The 21,361-nt window shown below is 39.4% G+C and overlaps 1 protein-coding gene across 2 annotated transcripts; it reads left to right on the top strand.

Moving 5' to 3' along the window:
• The first annotated feature begins 982 nt into the window (after window positions 1–982).
• On the top strand, window positions 983–21,068 carry LOC121863729 (fas apoptotic inhibitory molecule 1-like). Of its 2 annotated transcripts, none has more exons than XM_042362478.1 (5): window positions 983–1,254; window positions 5,893–6,025; window positions 6,767–6,889; window positions 10,410–10,559; window positions 19,539–21,068. In XM_042362478.1, exons 2-5 carry the CDS (start codon window positions 5,900–5,902, stop codon window positions 19,686–19,688), a joined length of 549 nt encoding a protein of 182 aa, XP_042218412.1. In that variant the 5' UTR covers window positions 983–1,254; window positions 5,893–5,899; the 3' UTR covers window positions 19,689–21,068. The 2 variants fall into 2 exon arrangements, with proteins under 2 accessions (XP_042218412.1, XP_042218413.1); XM_042362479.1 differs by having other exon boundaries at window positions 985–1,254; window positions 5,906–6,025.
• Window positions 21,069–21,361: the final 293 nt, after the last annotated feature.

Raw genomic sequence — 21,361 nt, 5'->3', positions numbered from 1 at the left:
ACTCGACACTAGCTTACTTGACACGTCTTATTAACAATAAGGACAGTTGAAGCATTCAACACCACTTACAATGGATCTTGAATGTTCCAACTGTAAACAGACATATCTAAGTTGACTCAAGACAAGGGTGTTCTCTCTCACACTCAAATTCATTTTATAGAGAGGTTGGTTTCAGTAAGTCAGAGAAAATGGGATAACGGAGAACTGAGGCGTCTTGAAGTGATGAGAAAACGGACTCCTCAGATGGAGGACTCAAAATAAAAACAGAGTTACATGTTTTGTGGCCTATTGAGCGTAATATGAATCATTTGATTTTGGCGTTAACTGACGTGTATGACCGTGGTCGTTACAGAGTGTCCTTACTTGGAGCTGACGGACGCTCGCCCCACAAGGGGTCACAGCTCAAGCTTGAAGAAGCCACAAGCCCAGAAAACTGTGAGGGCAAACTTTTTCGGAGTGAGAATTGTTAACTCTTGGAACAATCTACCAGAAAGTGTTGTGACGGCACCGAGTGTGAGCTCTTTCAAGACAAGACTTGACCAACACTGGAGCGGGTTCAGGTACATTGAGGAGCCAGTGCATGCCCAGTACTTGCCAATAATGCGTAACAGAGACGTGACCGATCGCCCAAGCGGCTAACGAGCCGATCATTGGTGAATAGGATAAAAAAAGAAAAGAAAGAAACCCAACTTAGTCAAGATATTTGTGTTTTTCCTGGTTCTCCTCATTGTTATGAAAGTACGCTTTCCACGTAACAAGTACATTGCTGAAGTTGTGTATATATATATATATATATATATATATATATATATATATATATATATATATATATATATATATATATATATATATATATATATATGACTTTAATCAAAGAAAATAATTCCTCAATTAATGTTGGAACTGTCAAAAATATTTACTCATGTATGAATACTTATTAACACTATTCACCTGTAGTTGTCATGACAACCAGGAGGGATCTGTCGTAAACACAACAGGTTCCACTGGCTGGCGAGTGAATGAAATTCGCTGTGATTCCTGAAATATCATGAATTAAAAAAAAAAATTTTGAAATAAATGATAGTGTAATTGCATATATTTTTCAATGGTAATACACAAAGTCTTGTAAAATCCTCAAGTGATGTGTACGACAACTTCCTGTAATGACGGCATCGAAGTCATCCAGGTTTTAACAGATGTACGCAACACCATCGACGTTTAGTGACTACTATTTACCTTCTGTACTGTACTAAGGTAAGTCTTCAATACATTTTGACATGAGTTTTGCTTCAGTTTTTTTTTATTAAGCAACGAGATCCATATTTTGTAGTTATTTTTATTTTTTATGGAGACATAAACTTTATAATGGTTATATAAATGTTATAGTGATTTTTAATGGAATGTGTCATGTAATAAGTCAAAGTTACAAATTACTGTAAGATTTTGGAGATTAAACCCAAACTAACCGATCAGTGGCGAAGAGGATAAAAGTAAAAAGTAAAGTTGTCTATTTATTCCGAAAACAATATTTCTAATGACCGTTGTTGTATATCTGACCTATTTTAATCTAATGTTCATAAATTCAGTCTACTGTATACAACACATTGGTCCTATTAGTGTTGCAAAGTTGACTTGGTTATTAATATTCACAAGATCTTTCTCAGAATTAATGTCAATGAATATTATTTCAATACCTTTTTAGGTATCAATAAGCAATAAAAATTGACTGACCTTGTATTAGAGTACAGTATTGACACATTCCAACCATGCATGCTACTCTAAAGAGTCTTAATGGTTACTATGAATTGTACAAGAGGCCAGACAAACCCTGCAGTCAATGAATCGATGAATGCCAAGCCAAAAAGTTGAATCAATCTACAGATGCTAAAATCTAAAATTAAAAATGTTTTTAATTGACTCTTTTGTCACATTTGTATATTTCCAATGCCTTTTAGAAATCTTTAATCATACTGTACGTATTTTCAATAATGTTACACAAGAACATTACTGTATCAAGAATATATATTGAGTCCACTTTTAATGTAGATCCATTTCTATGACTAAACCTGGAGGTTAGTAACCATTAAAGTAAACACTGAGCCTGCAGATCACAAGCATATCCCTAAAAGGGGTCTTCAGAAGCATCAACCACAAGGTAATGGGTCAGTGGGTATTGGTGGTACAGAAGTAATACATTGTGTCCTGGGTTCAATCCCCTGCCCATGACAGATGTGAGAAAGGTGTTATCAGTGTGATCCTACTAAACATTACAGCTTTTCTTAGGATACTCTACATTTACTTTTATTGTCTTCACCACTGATCGGCTCATTAGCCACATGAGCGGTCAGTTATGTCTCTGTTGGCAAATACTGGGCACGCAATGGCTCCTGAATATATCGGAACCTGCTCCAGTGTTGGTCAAATCTGGTCTTGAATGAGCTCACTCTGTGCCATCATAACGCTCTCTGGCGGGTTGTTCCAAGAGTTCACAATTCTCACTCCGAAAAAGTTTGCCCTCACAGTTTTCTGAACTAGTGGCTTCTTCAACCTTGAGCTGTGACCCTTGTGGGGTGGAAGTCTGCCAGCTCCAGGTGTGTACATTCAACCGAGTAATGCCCCCCCCCCAGATGTTTCTACACTTAAATTAAGTCGCCCCTCGCCCGTCTGTCGTATAAACTAGGTAGTTGCAGGCACTCCAATCACTCTGGGTATCTGAGGTACCATAGAGCAGGCACCAGTCTAGTGACCATCCTTTGGATATTTTCAATCAATTGACAGTCTCTAGCATACCTCAGGGATCAGATGGGGTGACGGTACTCCAGACGGGGAAGCACCTCACTCTTGAAGATCGTGACGAGCGATGGACCATACAGATACAGTATCTCAATGACCTTTTACGACCTGCTAGTTTCGTTGTCTGAGTCACCTTCTTTTCACAATGGTCCGAAAACTTAAATTCATTGTCGACATACACACCCAGGTCCTTTTCACATTCAGTCTCAATTAATGCAATCTCTTCTTTCTATTGGGACATGTGATACGCCTTCCTACCGTTGGTGCGACCCAGGTGCATCGTTTTGCACTTAATGACATTGAATCTTAGCAGCCATTTCCTCAGCCATTCTTGAAGCTCATAAAGATCTTTCTGTAGCTCTTCACAGTCTGCTTGGTTCTTAATTTTCATAAATAACTTGGCATCATCCGCAAACATTTGTATGGAGGAGTGTATAGCTTCTGGCATGTCATTAATGAAGCAGACAAACATCAACGGGCCCAATACACTGTCGTGTGGTATCCCGCTTGTCACTGGTACACATGATGATTTCGTACCATTTATCACCACACAATGTTTGTGGTCATGCAGAAAGTCTCCGATCCACGCGAGGACACTTCCCTGAATCCCATACCCTTCCAATTTGATTCTCAGTCTTTCATGGGGTACGCTTTCGAAAGCCTTGGCAAAATCTAGGTATATAATGTCGATATTTCTGCCTTGTTCTAGAATTTGAGTCCAAAAGTCATAACAAATTAATAAAGAACAGACTAACTGCCAGAATGTCCAGTAAGATGATAAGTGGTGAAATGATAAATAATAATACTGTACTGTAGCATGAAGGCAGCCTGTTTGTCATTCAGGTCGATCATTTTGTATGTCAGGCACAATCATTTAGTCTCAGCAGAGTTTCCTTGCTACCCACATGGAGGATGAGAGCAGGCAGGTCACTTAGCTCTGGGCTTGATCATAAAGAGAAATTTTAAGATCAATCTTCCATATATGGCTTGATGCCCCTTACTAAGTGAATTGTGTAACTGAAATCTGATTGAACATGGGAGGCAGCGCTAACACCTCCATCAGCTGATGCAATGATGCACCCTACTGGGGGAATTAAACTTACATTATTCCATGTTATTGTAAATCTCGAGGAACACTCTCTCACCTAATTAACTCCACAGTGAACACCTACATAATTATCCTCTTTGAGTACTGGAGTCTAGAAGACCTCCCAAGGATGTTCAATCATCTGATGACAATGATACTTGAGCCAGAATCATGCAGATCATTAATTGACACTTATAATAGTGATATCTCCTTTAGCCGGAACAATTGGTGCAGAGCACTTCCAGAAATGAGAGATTTCCGGGTAATGAGACTACTTCCCAGAGCCGGTAAAAAATCTCTCATCCCCGGATTTTCCAGGTAATGGAAAAATGTTCTCGAAAGTTCCAGAAATTGCCTATTACATCATCTCTCAAACCTGGAAAAATATCCCTCATCCCTGGAATCTTCCAGGCGCCGGAAAATTTTTCTCGGAATTTCCGAAAAATGTGCCTGATTTTCATCTTTCAAACCCGGAAAAAACTCCCCCATCCCTGGAATTTTCCAGAAAATATGCCTCTTAGAAAATCGTTCCCAAAGCCGGAATTTTCTGGAAAATTCCAGCTTTGGGAACGATTTTCCGAGAAAATTTCAATTCCGGCCATCGGAGAGTTCTGGGTTTGAGGGATTCCGACTAATGGAGATATCACTATCTTGTGTTAGCAAAGGGGTTGCATGACATATTTTGCTGCACCAGCAAGGATAAAGGTAGTACAGTATACTGGACTGTACTATACCTACTACTGTAGTTACAGTGCAGTTACTGTACAGTACTTGAAATATGGATGGATTAATAAAACTGTATTGACCACACTGTAAACATGTTAAATTCCAATGTTTCCATTTGTAGTGGATTGATTGTAAAGATAAATATTTACAGTATTTAATCGTTGTAGCTACCATTATTTGATTGGCTTTGATAACATTAGCAGAGTTAATGAATAAGAGATTCTGTATTCCCAAAATGTTTACTATACAGTATTGTGTTTAGGTATTGTACATGAAGTGCAAAACCTTGCTATACCCCTGATACTGCCATCATTGTCATTAATATCATGAACATAAGTTAACCTTGTTTGTCCAAGTCCTATTTTGTACAGCATCTCAAATGTAATAATTACCGTATTTGCCGGCGTATAAGAGGCACATAAAAAAAAGTATTCTAAATTACCCTGCGTCTAATGCGCCAGTATTACGGATGGGAGGCCGAGCGCCGTAGGTGGAGATGCCTAGCTAGGGAGTCTTGGATGAGCAGTAGTCCACTAAGCACAAAAATTGTTACTAATAATAAAATACTGAAAAACAAGCCAAATTATCACAAACTTAAAGCAAATTTGTCGAAGACGTAAATAATGGCTTACATTGGCTTAACGGCAGAGAGAAGCTCACAACATCTCGCTGTACCTCCTTCCCCATCATATGTAACCCACACCAGATACATGTCTTACATTATTTAACAACTATGTTACCTTTAAGAAACATTTGTTTATTATCTAAATGAAAAATGACCCTAGAAAGAATAAAGAAATGTTAACAGAAAGTTCCGCCGCCAGTCAGCCATTTGCAATGAGTCGATGACGCCAAAACAATAGCGATGGTGCTACACCCTGGTGGCCGATCGCGGCAACACAAAACATCACAGCCAAAAATATGAGTTTCACATCCTGCCGGTAATTCTCTTGACCAAAATATAAACAAGCCACACAGCTGCTCTGATCAGAGGTAGAGTTGGGTTAGTATAATGTTACTATACCCTGTATATGATTTCCTACTTGATTCCAGTACATATTGTATTTACATGCACAAAATCTTATGTTTTCCCCTACAAAACCACTTTCAATAAATGGATGATGAAACGTACTAAAAAAACCATTTCCACAAAATATCCTTTTAAAATAGGGGTGCATCTTATGCGGTGGTGCGTCTTATACGCCGGCAAATACGGTATATACACCACTGATGAGCTACATTATTTTCAGATTGCTGTTGAGAATAAAGTTCTGATACTGTATTAGTTATTTCATGCAGATGGGCCTGGGTGGTGATTTGGTTGCATTATGGGAGGTTCCACTCAATGATGGTGTCCACAAGGTGGGATTTGAACATGGCACCACCACAGGTAGAAGAGTGCTGTGGGTGGATGGAGAGGTAAGGATTACTGTATTGTGAAATACTGTGCAGAATGTGTTTAGTTCTTCTCCAGAAGAAAATGTGATATGTTTTACTGTACTGTACATTGAAAAATATATACAGTATATGGCATTTTTAACCCCTTCACTATGGGAACACCACTTTTTGAAATTTTATTTGGCTAATGCCAGATAATTTTATTCAGCACAGAGGGGATCCCAAACACAAGTGGTTTAGAAGGTGTTGCCTCATTTTGGCAACCTTTGTAATGTTACCAAGAGTAACACTCTGTCACTGAATTCTTTTTTCTTGTTGCCATTTTCCCCACTTGAATTTTTACTTCAGTGTTCTTCATTTAAATTTTCACTTTCTTCCCCATGCCTCACTTAATATTTATTAATCTTGTTTTTCCCCTTTCCTACTCTTCGCCTGTAGTAGTTGGAATTCTCCTTGCTTCACACATCATTTTTACCCCATGTGTGTATTGCCTGATTTACTGCAGCAATTTTCTTCTTTATTTGATAATTTTCTCTCTTTTTGTGTATGATTTATCATCAACATTGAAAAAAATGCAGAGGTTTCTAAATATTTAGAATACTGCACAGTACTATTACAATATTTAATATTTGCATCAGTGACCCAAGATGTTGGGAAGAGATTTCATGTGTCTTACAACGAGACTGAATACTGATACAATTTATATTGTATAAGAATGACAGAGTTATTTGAAAAAGCTTACATGTAGCTTTTATTTTTCAGGAGAGAGTACACCATGACTGGATGTTTAAATTGGTTGGAGCTGAAGTTTTTGAAATAGGCAGTACCAAATGCGTCATAAAAATTGAACCTATTGGTGGGTTTTCTTATGAATATTCCCTTGAGGTAGGTTCTCTTAGATTTTAATTTTTTTTCCAAGGTAAGAAAAGGAACCATAATACAGTACCCCTGTTGATAATTTCTGGCTATGACCCTAAAGCCAGGCTGCTCTCACACAGTATAGGGCAAATTACTGGGTGGTTTACTTACTGAGACAACCCCTTATATTGTCAGCCTGAGATGGTTGTAGGCTACAGGAGGAAGACTGGAAGGAGTGTAAGTTTGGGATGGCATTACTACCTATACTGTATTTACAATACAAGAGTGCTCTGCTAAGCACTAAGTTGGTATGAGAGATAAAGAGCCATGTTAAGACTTTTGGAACTGTTCATGGTAATACAGTAATCCCGTGTTTTTTGCATTTTTTTTTATCGCGGTTTTGACAATTCGCATTTTTTTTTACTAAAAAATTATATATATATATACTGTATATATATATATATATATATATATACTGTATATATATATATATATATATATATATATATATATATATATATATATATATATATATATATATATATATATATATATATACAGTCAACCCTCACATTACGCGGTCCCGCATTCCGCGTTCACCGTTAACGCGGTGCCCTGCCGGAACCTAACATGCTCACATTCCGCGGTCGTGAACCCCATTACGCGGAGAGCGGCTGGCAAGCCGCGCCATTTTTGGATCCAAACCTCCCGCCATCCGCCATGTTGTGTAAGAGGCGCGAAAATGGTGCGCACAAGGTCGCCCAGTCATCAAAACATTACCAGTTCTTCACCCGCCACCCACTACAGCCGGCCCAAGTCAGTGATAGTGATAATTATAGTGAGGATATGGACTTATATGAACTTTGGGGGGTTTGACAAAGAGGCCCTGCAAGCCTCTGTGGTGGATAATGATACAATTGATACAAGTGATACAGGTGAGGGCCAATAATCTGCCCTCTGCCTCGGAACCAACCGCCCATCCCCGTGTGCCCAGCCATCTTTTCTACTCATGTAAGTGTTAAAAAACCTAATATTATTGATATTTCTCTTAATTATTAATTGTGTGTGCATGCCATCATAAAGTTAAGATAATATTTTTACTACAACATAGTTGTGTGTCGTCAAAAAGTGGAGTTTGGGGGTCGGCCTGGACTCTATTTCAATTAATCCCATATGTTATGTTATTCACTTTACGCGTTCCTCACTTTCCGCGGTACCCTCCGGGTTACATTAACTGCGTAAAGTGAGAGTTAACTGTATGTGTGTGTATATATATATATATATATATATATATATATATATATATATATATATATATATATGCAAGTAAATCACTGTAGGTGCGCATGATCTAGGTATATGCTGATAACCACAAGGAAAGAAGAAAACACGAAGTTCCCAAGCACTTTCGTGTAATTCACATCTTCAGGGGTGAGTACAGACTAAAGAGAAATACAAACCAAGGTGTATATATATACAGAGGAGGGTGAGACCAGGTCCACAATGGTCAGGTATTAGGGAATGACCCTACTAATCTTTAAATAGCACACAACGGTTGGTGGTCAGGTCAGATGGTCAGGTGACCCGACCTTCTCACCTTATTACAAATCTTCTTAATTACAAAATTGTCCAGCTTGTACATGTCGTTACTCAAATTCACGTTGAATGCTTCGCTGTTCCTACTATCAATTGAATTACAGTACTGTACATGCCTCCTCAATATTACCATGTAATTCAATTGATAGTAGGAACATCATAGAATCTAGTCTTACTATCGAGGTCATATATATATATATATATATATATATATATATATATATATATATATATATATATATATATCCATAAAATTTGTTTCCGTTTATTCAAAAACATCTTCAGGAGGCAACTGAAGATGTTTTAATAAAGACGAAGCTAAGGTGTCTGTTTCTATTTTCTTCCAGTGATTTTATCAAGATATATATATATATATATATATATATATATATATATATATATATATATATATATATATATATATCCTTTAAAAACAAAATTTTCAATTTCGCGCCACTTCCGATATTTCCCTGTGTGGTGCGGCAAACAGACGCCACTCTTTCCCGCCTCAGACACCCGCTGCTCCGAGAAGCCTCAGTCCACACGTGCCTACCGTACTGTGAACGCTACTGTGATTACCTCTTCTGTTTGTCCTCCCACGTGCATTCCACATGGCTCCGGGACGTAAGCCAGCCTCATCAAAGGCAAATATTACTAGCAAAGACTCCAAAGTGACCAAGAGATCAAGAATGGTGATGACCTTAACGGAAAAAATAGTTTTATTGGACAAGCTCAGAGGAGGTATGAGCTATGGCTCGAGATGTGATGAAAACTGACAAATCATTTGTGTCTTTTGTCAGAATACAAGTCTAAAAGTGGAAGAGGACTGGCTGGCTGGCGTGACGGTGTGAGGGTGGGCAGACGCCAGGACAGCAGGGAGAGGCTGGCAATGCGAGTGTTGCCGACCTCAGCGAAATAAAAAAAAATTATTTACTTGTAAATAAATTTTTTTTGTATATAACTGTGTTTACGTTTTTCCATTATTATACTATAATATGATTAGTTTCAAATAATGATGTTAGCAAATGCCGGTACAGTGCATCAGTGATCAGTGAGACCACTGGCCCGTGAGTGGAGAGCATGGTGTGGTTAAGTGCATGACCTACCTGAGCTGTTTGGTGGCCACAGGTACAGTGATTCCTAAAAGAGTATTCGCAATTTGGTTTTTCGCAGGGATTTCAGGAACGTAATTCCCGCGAAAAACATGGGATTACTGTATCAGTAGGTTTTATAATGGTCAACATGTCAAACATTTTAGGAGGATCTTTAGTAAAGATGGACGTTTTCACACAAACTTCAAGGTTGATTAAGACTGGGGGGCATATTGCTAACTACAGTATTGGGAAAAGTAATGGAGGTAAGGAATATGGGCCAGAAGGTGTGGCAGTATAAGTTGGAAGGTATACAATTTCAGAATGACTTGGAGAATGTGAGCAGACAAGACAGTGCAAGATATGGTTATTTAGTCAGAAAATTTATCTGAACGCAATACCTGTACTGTGATGAGATGCAGCAGGAGGGATTGATGATGAATGAAAGTATATTACTGTAAAGATATAAAAATGCATGAGGAAGAAGAGATGGAGAATGACTAGAAGAGACATAGCTTTTGTTCTTTACTGGATGATAAGATATGCAGTCTTAGATATGATGGAGACTGATTTAGTAGTGTATGGTGGCATGAACAAAAATCATTTGATTTTGGGAAGGTTTTACATAAAGTTTATTGATTTATTTCATGCACTTCATTTGTAAAATGTATTAATATCTGTATCATCATAATTATGATATCTACAGATATGTTTTCAGTAGGAAGGCAAGACCTTGAATAACCTTCAGCTTATTAAGCAGATTAGATGTTGTACTTAACACTGACATGTTCAGTGTAGCAATAACTTACCTTTTATACATATATATTGTCCTTTGCTTTACTACAGTAATCATTTGGCAGGTAAATGGCAAGAGCTACAAAAAATTTACCGAGAACCAGAGTAAAATACTCAAGACTTGGTTCTTTCCACATTTCGGGTCCTTTGTCCGTGTGGTGCTTGAGAAGGACACTTTAGATGTCTGGGTCAATGGAAAGAAATTGGATACTGCAGTAAGTATGTACTGTACTTAATGTAGATAGAGGTAACACTTCAGTTAACATTAATGATCTCTCATCTGTTCTGTATCACCCCCCAAAATATTAACCTCTCCACTATGGGGGATGCCACTTTTAATATTTTATTTGGATAATGCCAGGTGATTTTATTCAGCTTAGAGGGGAACCTGTACACAAGGGGTTAAGAACATAGCATAGGTGAAAAAAGTTTAATTCCACTCCAGTTAACCCTGGGCTTTGGTTCACATCATATGACTGTGCTTACAGGGTTTCAGTTCATTTCATATGATGTTTCATAATTTTGCGGCATTGTTTGAATCACCACGTGGGCCTGGCTAGATTATGTTGCCAAGTAGGTATTTATCTTTTACTCACACATGTAAGCCTCCCAACTTCTCATCTTTTGTGATGTGGTGATCTCACCCATGGACTTCACTCTCCTCACCACATGTACGGTAGTAGAAGACTCTTGACCATCAGTAGATTTGTGATTAATTACTGGAGGCAGTAATAATAATTGTAAACAGAAATTCAAGACGTGGGTTGGGTCAAACGATGAGCAAGACAGGAGGATGTATGCAAGAGCCAGAAACCAAGCAAAGATAGAGTGTAGGAGGGCTGAAAAGGAGTTCCAAAGGCTGGTTGCACGCGAGGTCAAGTCAAACCCAAAGGCGTTTTACCGCTATGCAAAGTCGAAATTGAAAACGCGAGTAGGAGTATCAGACCTGAGGCTTGAAGATGGTAGTTACGCAGATTCTGACCAGGATAAAGCTGAGGCATTGAACAGCTTCTTTTCCTCAGTGTTCACAAGAGAGGATGCAACTAACCTTCCTGCGTTTGAGGACAGACGGTTCGACACAGCACTGACCCACATTGTGTTCACAGAAGAGGGTATTAGAAATAAACTGTCCAGGCTAAAGGTCCATAAGAGTCCTGGACCTGACATGGTGCATCCTAGAGTGCTAAGGGAGCTGTGCAACGAGCTTGCAGAGCCCCTGAAGATTCTGTTTTGTAAATGCCTGGATGAACAAATGGTCCCCAGTGAATGGAAAGTGGCTTATGTGAGTCCTATCTTCAAGAAGGGCGATAGGCACTCCACGAACAACTATAGACCGGTGAGCCTGACCAGCATAATATGTAAAGTACTTGAGAGTATTATCAGAGATGCAGCGATGGAACATCTACTACGAAACAACCTTGTAAAAGATTGCCAACACGGTTTTATGCCGGGGCGCTCTTGCTTGACACAATTGCTCAAGGTATTGGATATTTGGACCCATATTCTAGAACGGGGTGGTAATATCGACAATATTTACCTAGATTTTGCCAAGGCTTTCGACAGTGTACCCCACGAAAGGCTGAAAATCAAACTGGAAGGGTACGGAATTCGGGGAAATGTCCTAGCGTGGATAGAAGACTTTCTACATGACCGCAAGCAATGTGTGGTGATTAATGGCACGAAATCGTCATCTGTACCTGTAACAAGTGGGGTACCGCAGGGTAGTGTATTGGGCCCGCTGTTGTTTGTTTGTTTCATAAATGATATGCCTGACGTTGTACACTCCTCCATACAAATGTTTGCCGATGACGCCAAGTTATTTCGGGAAATTAAGAACCAAGCGGACTGTGAAGAGCTGCAGAAGGACCTCTGTGGGCTCCAGGAATGGTCGAAGGAATGGCTGCTGAGATTCAATGTCACGAAGTGTAAGAGGATGCACCTGGGGCGTACCAACGGTAAGGAGGCGTACCATATGTCCCAACGGGATGAAGAAAATGTACTAGTTGAGACTGTGTGTGAGAAGGACCTAGGTGTGTATGTTGACAATGAGCTGAAGTTCTCGGGCCATTGTGAGAAGAAGGTAAATCAGGCAAATAAATTATTGGGTCTTATAAGAAGGTCGTTCAGATATCTAGACGGTCCGTCCCTCGTGACGATCTTCAGGAGTGAAGTGCTTCCCCATCTGGAGTACTGTCACCCCATCTGGTCCCCGAGATATGCTAGGGACTGTCAGTTGGTTGAAAATGTTCAAAGGAGGGCCACCAAGCTGGTGCCTGCACTTCGGCATCTCAGCTACCCTGCGAGATTGGAGCGCCTGAACTTGCCTAGCTTATACTACAGACGGGCAAGGGGGGACCTAGTTGAGGTTTATAAGCATCTCAGGGGGCACTACTCAGTTGAGTGTCCTTACTTGGAGCTGGCGGACGCTCGCCCCACAAGGGGTCACAGCTCAAGATTGAAGAAGCCGCAAGTCCAGAAAACCGTGAGGGCAAACTTTTTCGGAGTGAGGGTTGTAAACTCTTGGAACAATCTACCAGAGAGTGTTGTGACGGCACCGAGTGTGAGCTCTTTCAAGAGAAGACTTGACCAACACTGGAGCGGGTTCAGGTACATTCAGGAGCGGTGCATGCCCAGTATTTGCCAACAGTGCGTGACAGAGACGTGACCGATCGCCCCGGCGGCTAGCGGACGACCTTTTTGGTGAAGAATATAAAGGAAAATTAGACCCGATCGCTAGCGGCTAACAAGCCGATCAGTGGCGAAGAGGATAAAAGTGAAAAGTAAAACAAGTGTCCTGTACCTCATATTGCCTACAAATAAATGTTGTGTACCTTATCCTGCCAATCTCAACCCACTGCCTCACACACACACGGTGGCGTTTCTAGCCTTCGGAAAGTGGGAGGGCCACTTTGGGGCCAAGGTAAATGTTGGGGGGGGGGGGAGGGCAAAACCAAACCTGTGTACAACTTGCAAGATGCAGTTTTTGGCATTATTACACCAATTTGATTGACAAATGTGAAGTGACGTCTCTCATGACGCCAGCCTAAAATAATCAGCATATGGCGATATAATGGCAACGCTCTTATTCCACTAATCATGATTCATTGGAGTTTTGACACACTTGAACATATCTCCAAAACTGTATTATTGCTCACATAGTCACATAAAGGGCGGGTGTACCACATAACAAACATTGAAAAATATAGCAGTGTCTTTACAATGTATGTACATGCATTAGCGAAAAAATGAATGATCTCACGCTTCACACATAATGGAGATTATGGAGACAACGTTTACGTTTTCAGACATGAGCGCCGCATGCAACTGTTACATTATACCCAATGGCAAATGGCAATGGTGCGGTTTCAGTTCACACGGTACTGTGACAGTAGCAGTATATTCAGTGCAGCTTAATCCTACGATTATTATGTCGGCTGCCAAACTAGTCGACAAAACAATCTAAATCAATTCCCTCAGCGCGTGCACTTTCAATCGATAGTAGCGCGATGTTACTCAGTCTGTCACTGGACATGGAATTTCTTAGGAATGTTTTCACTAATTTTATTTTCGAAAAGCTTCTCTCGCATAAAGCACTGGTAACAGGGAGAGTTACAGCTATCAACAGTAATTTATACAAACAGTCAAATGCAGCCTTATAAGGGCATATAAAAGACATAAATTGCACGAGCGATGAAGGTTGTTTACGTTCCTTCACGAGCAATTTCTTCACCAGAGGTATCTCATGTTGTAAATCACTTTGATTGACTGAGTATGTAACTGCAAATGCCTTCAAATCTTCTTCAGACAAGAATGTCTGTCCTTCTGGACAAAGAGCTGAAATCCCAAAGAAAATTGCACAGGAATCATTGGAGAAATGCCTGTCTAATTCACTAATCAAATAGTCTAGGACTTCATAGAAGATGCCAATGTGCACATGACTCACGTCAGATCTTTGACCGGTCGTTTCCAGCACAATGAATTCATCATTCTGTCGAGGTTTTCTGGTTCGCTTTCGTGTCTTTGTTGGTGAAATGCTGCATTTCTCACAGAGCTCATCAATCTTCTCGGAGTAATGCTCAATCAAGTTACAGTGGCGTTTATCAGCTTGATCTTCACGGAGCGACGAAATGAGCATTGCTGCTTTTCCTAAGTCTGCTTGCTTGTCCTGTAGCTGCTGTGATACTTTATCAACTTTTCCAAGAATCTCTGAGAAAAACTGCAATAAGTAGACAAATTCTGCATCTATTTGCGCAAGTAAACCTCGAGCGGATACGGCTCGTGCTCCAGTGTCTTCTGCAGAAGTCTCCTTCAATAGTCTTGCTATGCATTCGAGACGCAGCAGAGCATTTTCACATGAGGTGGCCCGGCACCACCACCGTGTATCACTCAGATGCTGCAGCTCTCGGACTTGTTCTCCTGGGAACATTTCTCGTTGTATAAAAATGAACCTCTCGTGAACGACAAGGTTACAAGCGAAGATATAGAGTTCTTCAAGCAGACTGAAGAATTCGGCTGCTTGAGGCACATATTTAGCATCATTGAGAAAAACCAAATTGAGCCTGTGTCCATAGCAGTGTACATAATAGGCAAAAGGAGCTTTATCACGAATCCGTTTCTGAACACCACTGATTCCTCCACGCATGACTGATGCTCCATCAAATCCTAAGCCAACAAGTGAAGATCTGTAATCCAAACCGAGTTTTTCCAAACTTTTCAAGATTACGTCCGTGATAGATGCAGCATCCAACGACACCATGGGAGTGAAGTAAATGAAGCACTCCTGAATGCAGTGTGACACTTCATCATAAAATCTGACAACTATTGCCAACTGCTCTGTTTTACTAACATCCTTTGCTTCATCAGCTTGAACAGAAAAGTAATGACATGATTTCACATTTTCTGCAATTTCTTCTCTCACCATAGATGCGAGCGTGTCAATCATCTCATTCTGTATTGCAGAATTGGTGTATTTCTCATTCTTTGAACCACTTTTGACACGATCAGCTATAACAGGATCATGCTTGGCAGTGAATCTAAGGAACTTACGGATGTTTCCAGGATTCAGTTCTTCGTCACTTTCTCTGTGTCCTCTCTGGGCAATGTCCTGAGTTACTGTCAACAGGATTATTTCTCCAAGAGTCTTTATGTAATGACGATTTTCAAGATCTTTTTTCTTATAGGCCTCACTTATACTCTGAGTAATGGATGTCTTCTCAGCGTTATTGCGTTGATAGTCGGCCCATGCAATACAGGAGGATTTGTGGCATTGTGAGTTCAGGTGCTTTCCAATGGCACCATCTTTTCCATTTGCTTTTTTCCAACGTCGGAAGCCACTCTTTACGAATGTGTTATCTGCATTGCCATGAGCTGGTGGTGCAAAATGCCTGCACGGGAAACAGAACATTGCATCACGTTCTTGAGAATATTCAGCCCACTCATATTGGTCAAACCAAGCACCCACGAATGACCGAGCATGGGACTTTCCTTCACTGTGCTTGGGATACTCCTTTAGACAGGGCTGAACAGGGTTGCTAGCAGCAGATTCTGAGATGTCAGTTGGTGCAGTGTCTTCCTCCTTATTTTTCTATTTCTGCAATGAATGTACACTTGCAAAAGTTATAGCATCAGAATCCTCCTTTGACTTCTTTGCAAAAGGGCCCTCAGATTCCTTGTTTTCTGTTGCACAGCATTTATTTTCAATACCAAATTTATCCATATTTGCTTGTGGTAATCCAACCGTTATCTGTAAAAAGACAAAACCTACAAATTAATGATAAATTATTCAAGGTAATCGTAGAAATTGTACCATAAGTCCATAACCTGCGAGGCTGCGACCTATCCGTCATAGCATAATATAGAAGCGTGTTAGCGTGCTTCTCTAGTTAAATATTATTTGCGTCATTATTATATGAATTATAAAGTATGATAACTTCAGTCATTTGCAAATACAGTACTTACTGATCAGTGATCCCTGATCACAGATAAACAATTGCGGAATATGCGTGTAGGTTACCCTATCACTGGTGACTTGGCGAGATGCAACTGACACTCGGTTTCTTATTTTAATGCAATTCTTGTACCTTATTTCATTAATATAGATAATTTTTTAACTATAGGAATATGGAGTAATATTACAATCAGTCAATCATTCAGTTCAAGTCAATCAAGTGGCTGTAGTTGAGCTGGGCTGATTTGCTGAACAGTATAAGACAAATCAGTACAGTCCATCAGTTATATCATTGCAAAATGTAGGCCTAAAGCATTCTCATGACATATTAATTATACATTCTTGTGACATATAATATGTCATAAGAATGCTTTAGGCCTACATTTTGCAATGATATAACTGATGGACTGTACTGATTTACCTTATACAGTACTGTACAGCTCAGCTCAACTACAGCCACTTGAACTGAATGATTGAGATTGACTGATTGTAATATTACTCCTATAGTTAAAAAAATTACTCGCATGTTCTCTCTAAACATACCTCACTTAGCAAGTAGAAAAACCCACAGTGGCACTGTGGCAGACGAAATAGTTCTTCTGGGTAGTTTTGGCGACAAATTCTACAATTACTGTCAGTCTGTCACCCTCCTCAGTGGAAATACAGAGTGGTACTGTTCATGACCGACAAGGCAGTTTGTTTATATATGCCGTGATGTGACCCCACCCCGCATATCTGTACCCTCCCAATTCCTGCCCTCCAGGCTTCACCTCACCTCACCCATGCCTGCATCTGGCGTGCGGTGCGCCCATTGCCTGAGTCACTTGACTCACTTCCTGGTTTTGGGAATGTTTTTGGAATTACAATTTTGAGAATAAAAACTGGGGGGGCCAACCCAGGGGCCAGCCCAAAATCTGGGGGGGGGGCGGCTATGCCCCCCCCCCCGTAGAATCTTCCCTGCACACACATGCCACTTCACGCGCATTCTCAACTCTTCCTAGTCCCTGTGATGCCAACCTGTGGTAAGAACATATATTTTTTATTGTTTATATTATGCATGCCGAGTTTGTGAGATTAGAAATGTTTTTTATTTGTTTTCAAACTTTACCAAATATACCCAAGTGCCTACTGTATCCCGTTGTCTGGGGGTTAACCCTTAAAAGATGACAATCATAAACTGATGAGTGTCTTTTGTCTTGCATTGATGGTGATCAATTATACAATCAAAATTTTCAGCACTATAATTTTTAAGTTTGGCATTTGATTTCTGCTTGAATGAGTTGTTGTAATTCATGGGAACTTTTTCTTCCCCGTGTTGGTCCCTCCGTGCACCAGTAGCATGGAGGAAGTATCTGGCATTTCCAGTGAAGTGTCATGTGGAAAGACCCCTTGTTGCAATAGTGTTCCCTTGACACTTAGAAAAATAATTAAATATTATGGGAATTAGAGAATGAGGGTTAGATCGAAGAAATGATAGATTTTCCGAATGAATTTGGAAAGGATTGCTTCAGCAATAGTGGCACAGATGAACTAGTCATTAGTGTAGGAGAAGTGCTTCATGTGTTCCATGTGGGAGATTGAAAGGCAAGACTGGGACTGGTAGGGTGGTTTCCAAAATTTAGAAATGCCAGTCAGTGGTCAACTTGTATAGTGAGTCAGCTGACAGCAAATCTAAAAGACTCATTCACTTTCCAGGTGTATTTCTTTTGTTCTCTCCCTCCACATTTTCCCTCACTTTAACCATTATATCATTTTTATAATATACAGTACTGTAATACCTGTACTGTTCTATTCAGTGTAAAAAATACAGTGACCCCTCCGTTAACGAACTCAATCCGTTCCAGAAGGTCATTCGTTAACCGAAAAGTTCGTTAACCGAAACCATTGTTTCAATGGGTTTTTGGGTAATTGGTTCCAGCTCACCGAAAATTTCCTAAATTCAACAAAAATGGTAGAAAAGTTCACTTACTTTGAGGTGTGTATGTAGAAGGCTCCTGGATGATGATGATGGGATTTAGAATGGGGGTGGAGGAGAAGGAAAAAGAGAAGGCATTGGGGTGGAAGAGAAGTCACCCCATGGCGCCATTTCACCCATAAAATTTTAGCTCTCTTGGTGTAATTCAAGATTATTTTCTTTAAATCAACACTGCACTGCATTATATATTGTCAATATGTAAAATATATTTCAAAATGACCAATAATTTGCTTGGAAACACAGAAAAAAGCATTTAGTTGAAGAGAGTCTCAAGCAAGATGTTACCTCCAGTGAAAACAGAGAGAGACTAACTCCTGTTTGCTGTGTTAAGAGGCTGGATGCTGCGCATTAAACTAGTCACTTTACCTTCAGTTATGTTCAATAATTGTTAAAATGACTAAAAAATTGAATATTAAACTTTTAAAATTATTGAATAGTATAAACTTCTTGATATTTACTAAAATAGTAAGGAATTTAAGCCCTAGAACCGATAAATGTATTGGCGGACTGATACTAAAGTTGGTTGCCCGGTCAGTGCAAGCGCAAACATGTTGAGGTCGGTTCGTAAGAACTTCGTTAACCGAATTGAAGATCCTTATGGAAGGCAGTTTGTTAATCGAAATTACGTTAACCGAGGTGTTCGTTAAACGAGGGGTCACTGTATATACAGTACAGTATACGAAAGTGTAGGGTGAAAAAGATGTTTGTTCAGTGATGATTTGTTTTCATTCATTGGAGCAGCTCATTCACTGAACTCATGTGAATTACTGTATAGCAAATTAAATGTGGCCGAGTTGTAAATAGTGTAGTGTACTAAACCTGTGTGACATAAGAAATGCTTAATTTATCTATAGTAGAGATCTTAGGATTTTTTTAAAAATATTATTTTATTATTTGATCCTCATCTATGTACAGTATGCCCAAACTTTTACCACAGTATGTGGTGTCTTAGTATACTTGCAATCGTTGTAGCTATGCCTCAGTTGAATCACACTATGTCCTCTATGAATTGGCTGCAATTTAGCCCGATTATGATGAAGCTCACACTGGAGGGTGAAGAAATTTCCTAGATGAAGGCATATAGTATACAAAACTCAGCTGATTGTATAGGAGAAACAAGCAATTGATATCTTAATTTTCTATTTTGGTTTTGACAGAAACACCTCTTTTGGCTAACCAGTCTTAAATTTAATTTCTTGAGTTGTTCCTGAATTAATTGCTCTTTACCTCCTGTCCATTGTTATTACTAATAGCATTTTTTCTTATCTTAAGGGTGAGTTTGTGGATGATGGCACAGAGACTCACTTTGACCTTAATGGTCAACCAGCATACATCAAGGCAGTGAGTAGTGGAAATCGGAGAGAAGGCATCATCCATTCCCTTATTGTTGACAATGCAGTGATTGCCGAGTCATTGGAGTAAGTGTGTGTGTGTACATATTAAGGATTATTTTAAAGCTAATAATTCAAACTAGATGTATGAGTAAAATCTGCTTTTTAGGCTAACATGTTCATACCGCATGTATAAGTCAGTTCAGCTATGTGGTAAGGAATAGGTTTATGGCTCACTTTCTCAAACCACCAACATGAAAATGAGTCATCTTCAAACCTTAGCACATCCATATTGTAAGGGTTAATGAAAAGAATAGTCAGTAGCTTATGGCAACTATGTTTTTTTTTTTTAATGTTATTAAAGCTAGTGAAAAGCTTCCATAAAAAGAAAGGAAATTTTCCAATACAGTATGTCAAGGGATCGAGTCTCAGCCCGGACACAAGTGAGAAGGGTGTTATCCAGTGTGACCCTCACTACCAAACACCACAGGTTTCCTGGTCCCCGGTTTCGTTCTGTACTAACACTGGATCAACCTACTGCCCGAAGGGCAAGTAAGCTGAGAATTGGCAAAAAAAAAAAAATAATAAAATAAATAAATAAAAATAAATAAATAAATAAATAAATAAAAAATATAAAATAAAATAAATAAATAAAAACGATGTCTAAAAAGCCATTGATTTATTTGTAGTATTCATACTGATTACTGTATTCCGCTTTATCAAAGAGTTACGCGATGCATTTTATGGTATGCAATTTGCACAGCTCATTAGTTTATCTTTGCTGAAAATGGATGATAGTTAATGTGCTGTGATTGTTGATAATCAGCATGATACTATAGTGCATTTGAACCTTTAGACCTGATGCTTCACTAAAACTCAGTTAATGTATACAGTATGTAGAAAAAGTTTGCATTGAACATTAAATATATAACTGTTCTTAAAATAAAGCTTGAAGTCCATGGTGCAGCTTAAATAACAGGGTACTGTGGCCTTGTCCTTAGACCATGGCTAAATTAAATTTAATTGGAATATCAGTAATATTCATGACCTCCTTTTACCTGTACCTTTGTCATTAATCATTGAAGCTTCAGTTCTTATGGCCTTTATGTACAATATTCAAAAAAAGAGAACAAATATGATTAAGCTGATCATTATGTTTATACACAGTACTGTACTGTGGAACTTACCTGAAATTATTATATTGTACTGTTCTCTCACTCAGTTTTCCCTGTTCCCACAACTTGAGCAGTTAACTCTTTTGTTACCAAACAACCACAACCATGGTACCGATATATGCATACCACAGCCAGCAGTTTTGATTTACTGTAAAGAAGAGATAAATGCAGTTTTACAGTTGCTGACAAATCTTAGAGAAGGAAAATTATGTATTTGAATACAGTACAGTCGGCCCTTAACATACGCGGGGGTTAGGTAACAGAGATACCCATGAATGTTAAAAATCCGTGTACTATTGCTGCCCCCCCCCCCTCCCCCTAAAAAAACCCCTGGCCCCCCATGTCCTTATTTACTATATATACCTGTGTGCAGTTCGAGTTTTTAATACCAAATTATTTGGCAAAAAATTGGGGGTCGACCTCTAAACGGGTACTAGTTTCGTTAGGTTGAAAAATATTTACCAGTAAACAATGGAAACGACGCACCAACGCACCACCAGCTGTGAGTGTCGGTACAGTTGCCAGGCCAGATCTCTGGCGTCATCATAGCAAGCCCAAAGAAGCCAAATGCATGGTATGGTATGGTATG

The sequence above is a fragment of the Homarus americanus genome, unplaced genomic scaffold (genome assembly GCF_018991925.1).
Source record: "Homarus americanus isolate GMGI-L3 unplaced genomic scaffold, GMGI_Hamer_2.0 scaffold48354, whole genome shotgun sequence".
Taxonomy (NCBI): Eukaryota; Metazoa; Arthropoda; class Malacostraca; order Decapoda; family Nephropidae; genus Homarus; species Homarus americanus.
The sequence above is the reverse complement of the archived record's forward strand: the minus strand, read 5'-3'. Positions and strand labels throughout refer to the sequence as shown.

What these genes read in the sequence shown, in the direction of transcription:
- LOC121863729 (XM_042362478.1), top strand. Translation starts at nt 5,900, where the DNA reads ATGCAGATGGGCCTGGGTGGTGATTTGGTTGCATTATGGGAGGTTCCA. An exon ending in TGCTGTGGGTGGATGGAGAG is followed by an intron (nt 6,026 to 6,766) that starts GTAAGGATTACT and finishes TTTATTTTTCAG; the next exon opens with GAGAGAGTACACCATGACTG. An exon ending in GAAAGAAATTGGATACTGCA is followed by an intron (nt 10,560 to 19,538) that starts GTAAGTATGTAC and finishes TCTTATCTTAAG; the next exon opens with GGTGAGTTTGTGGATGATGG.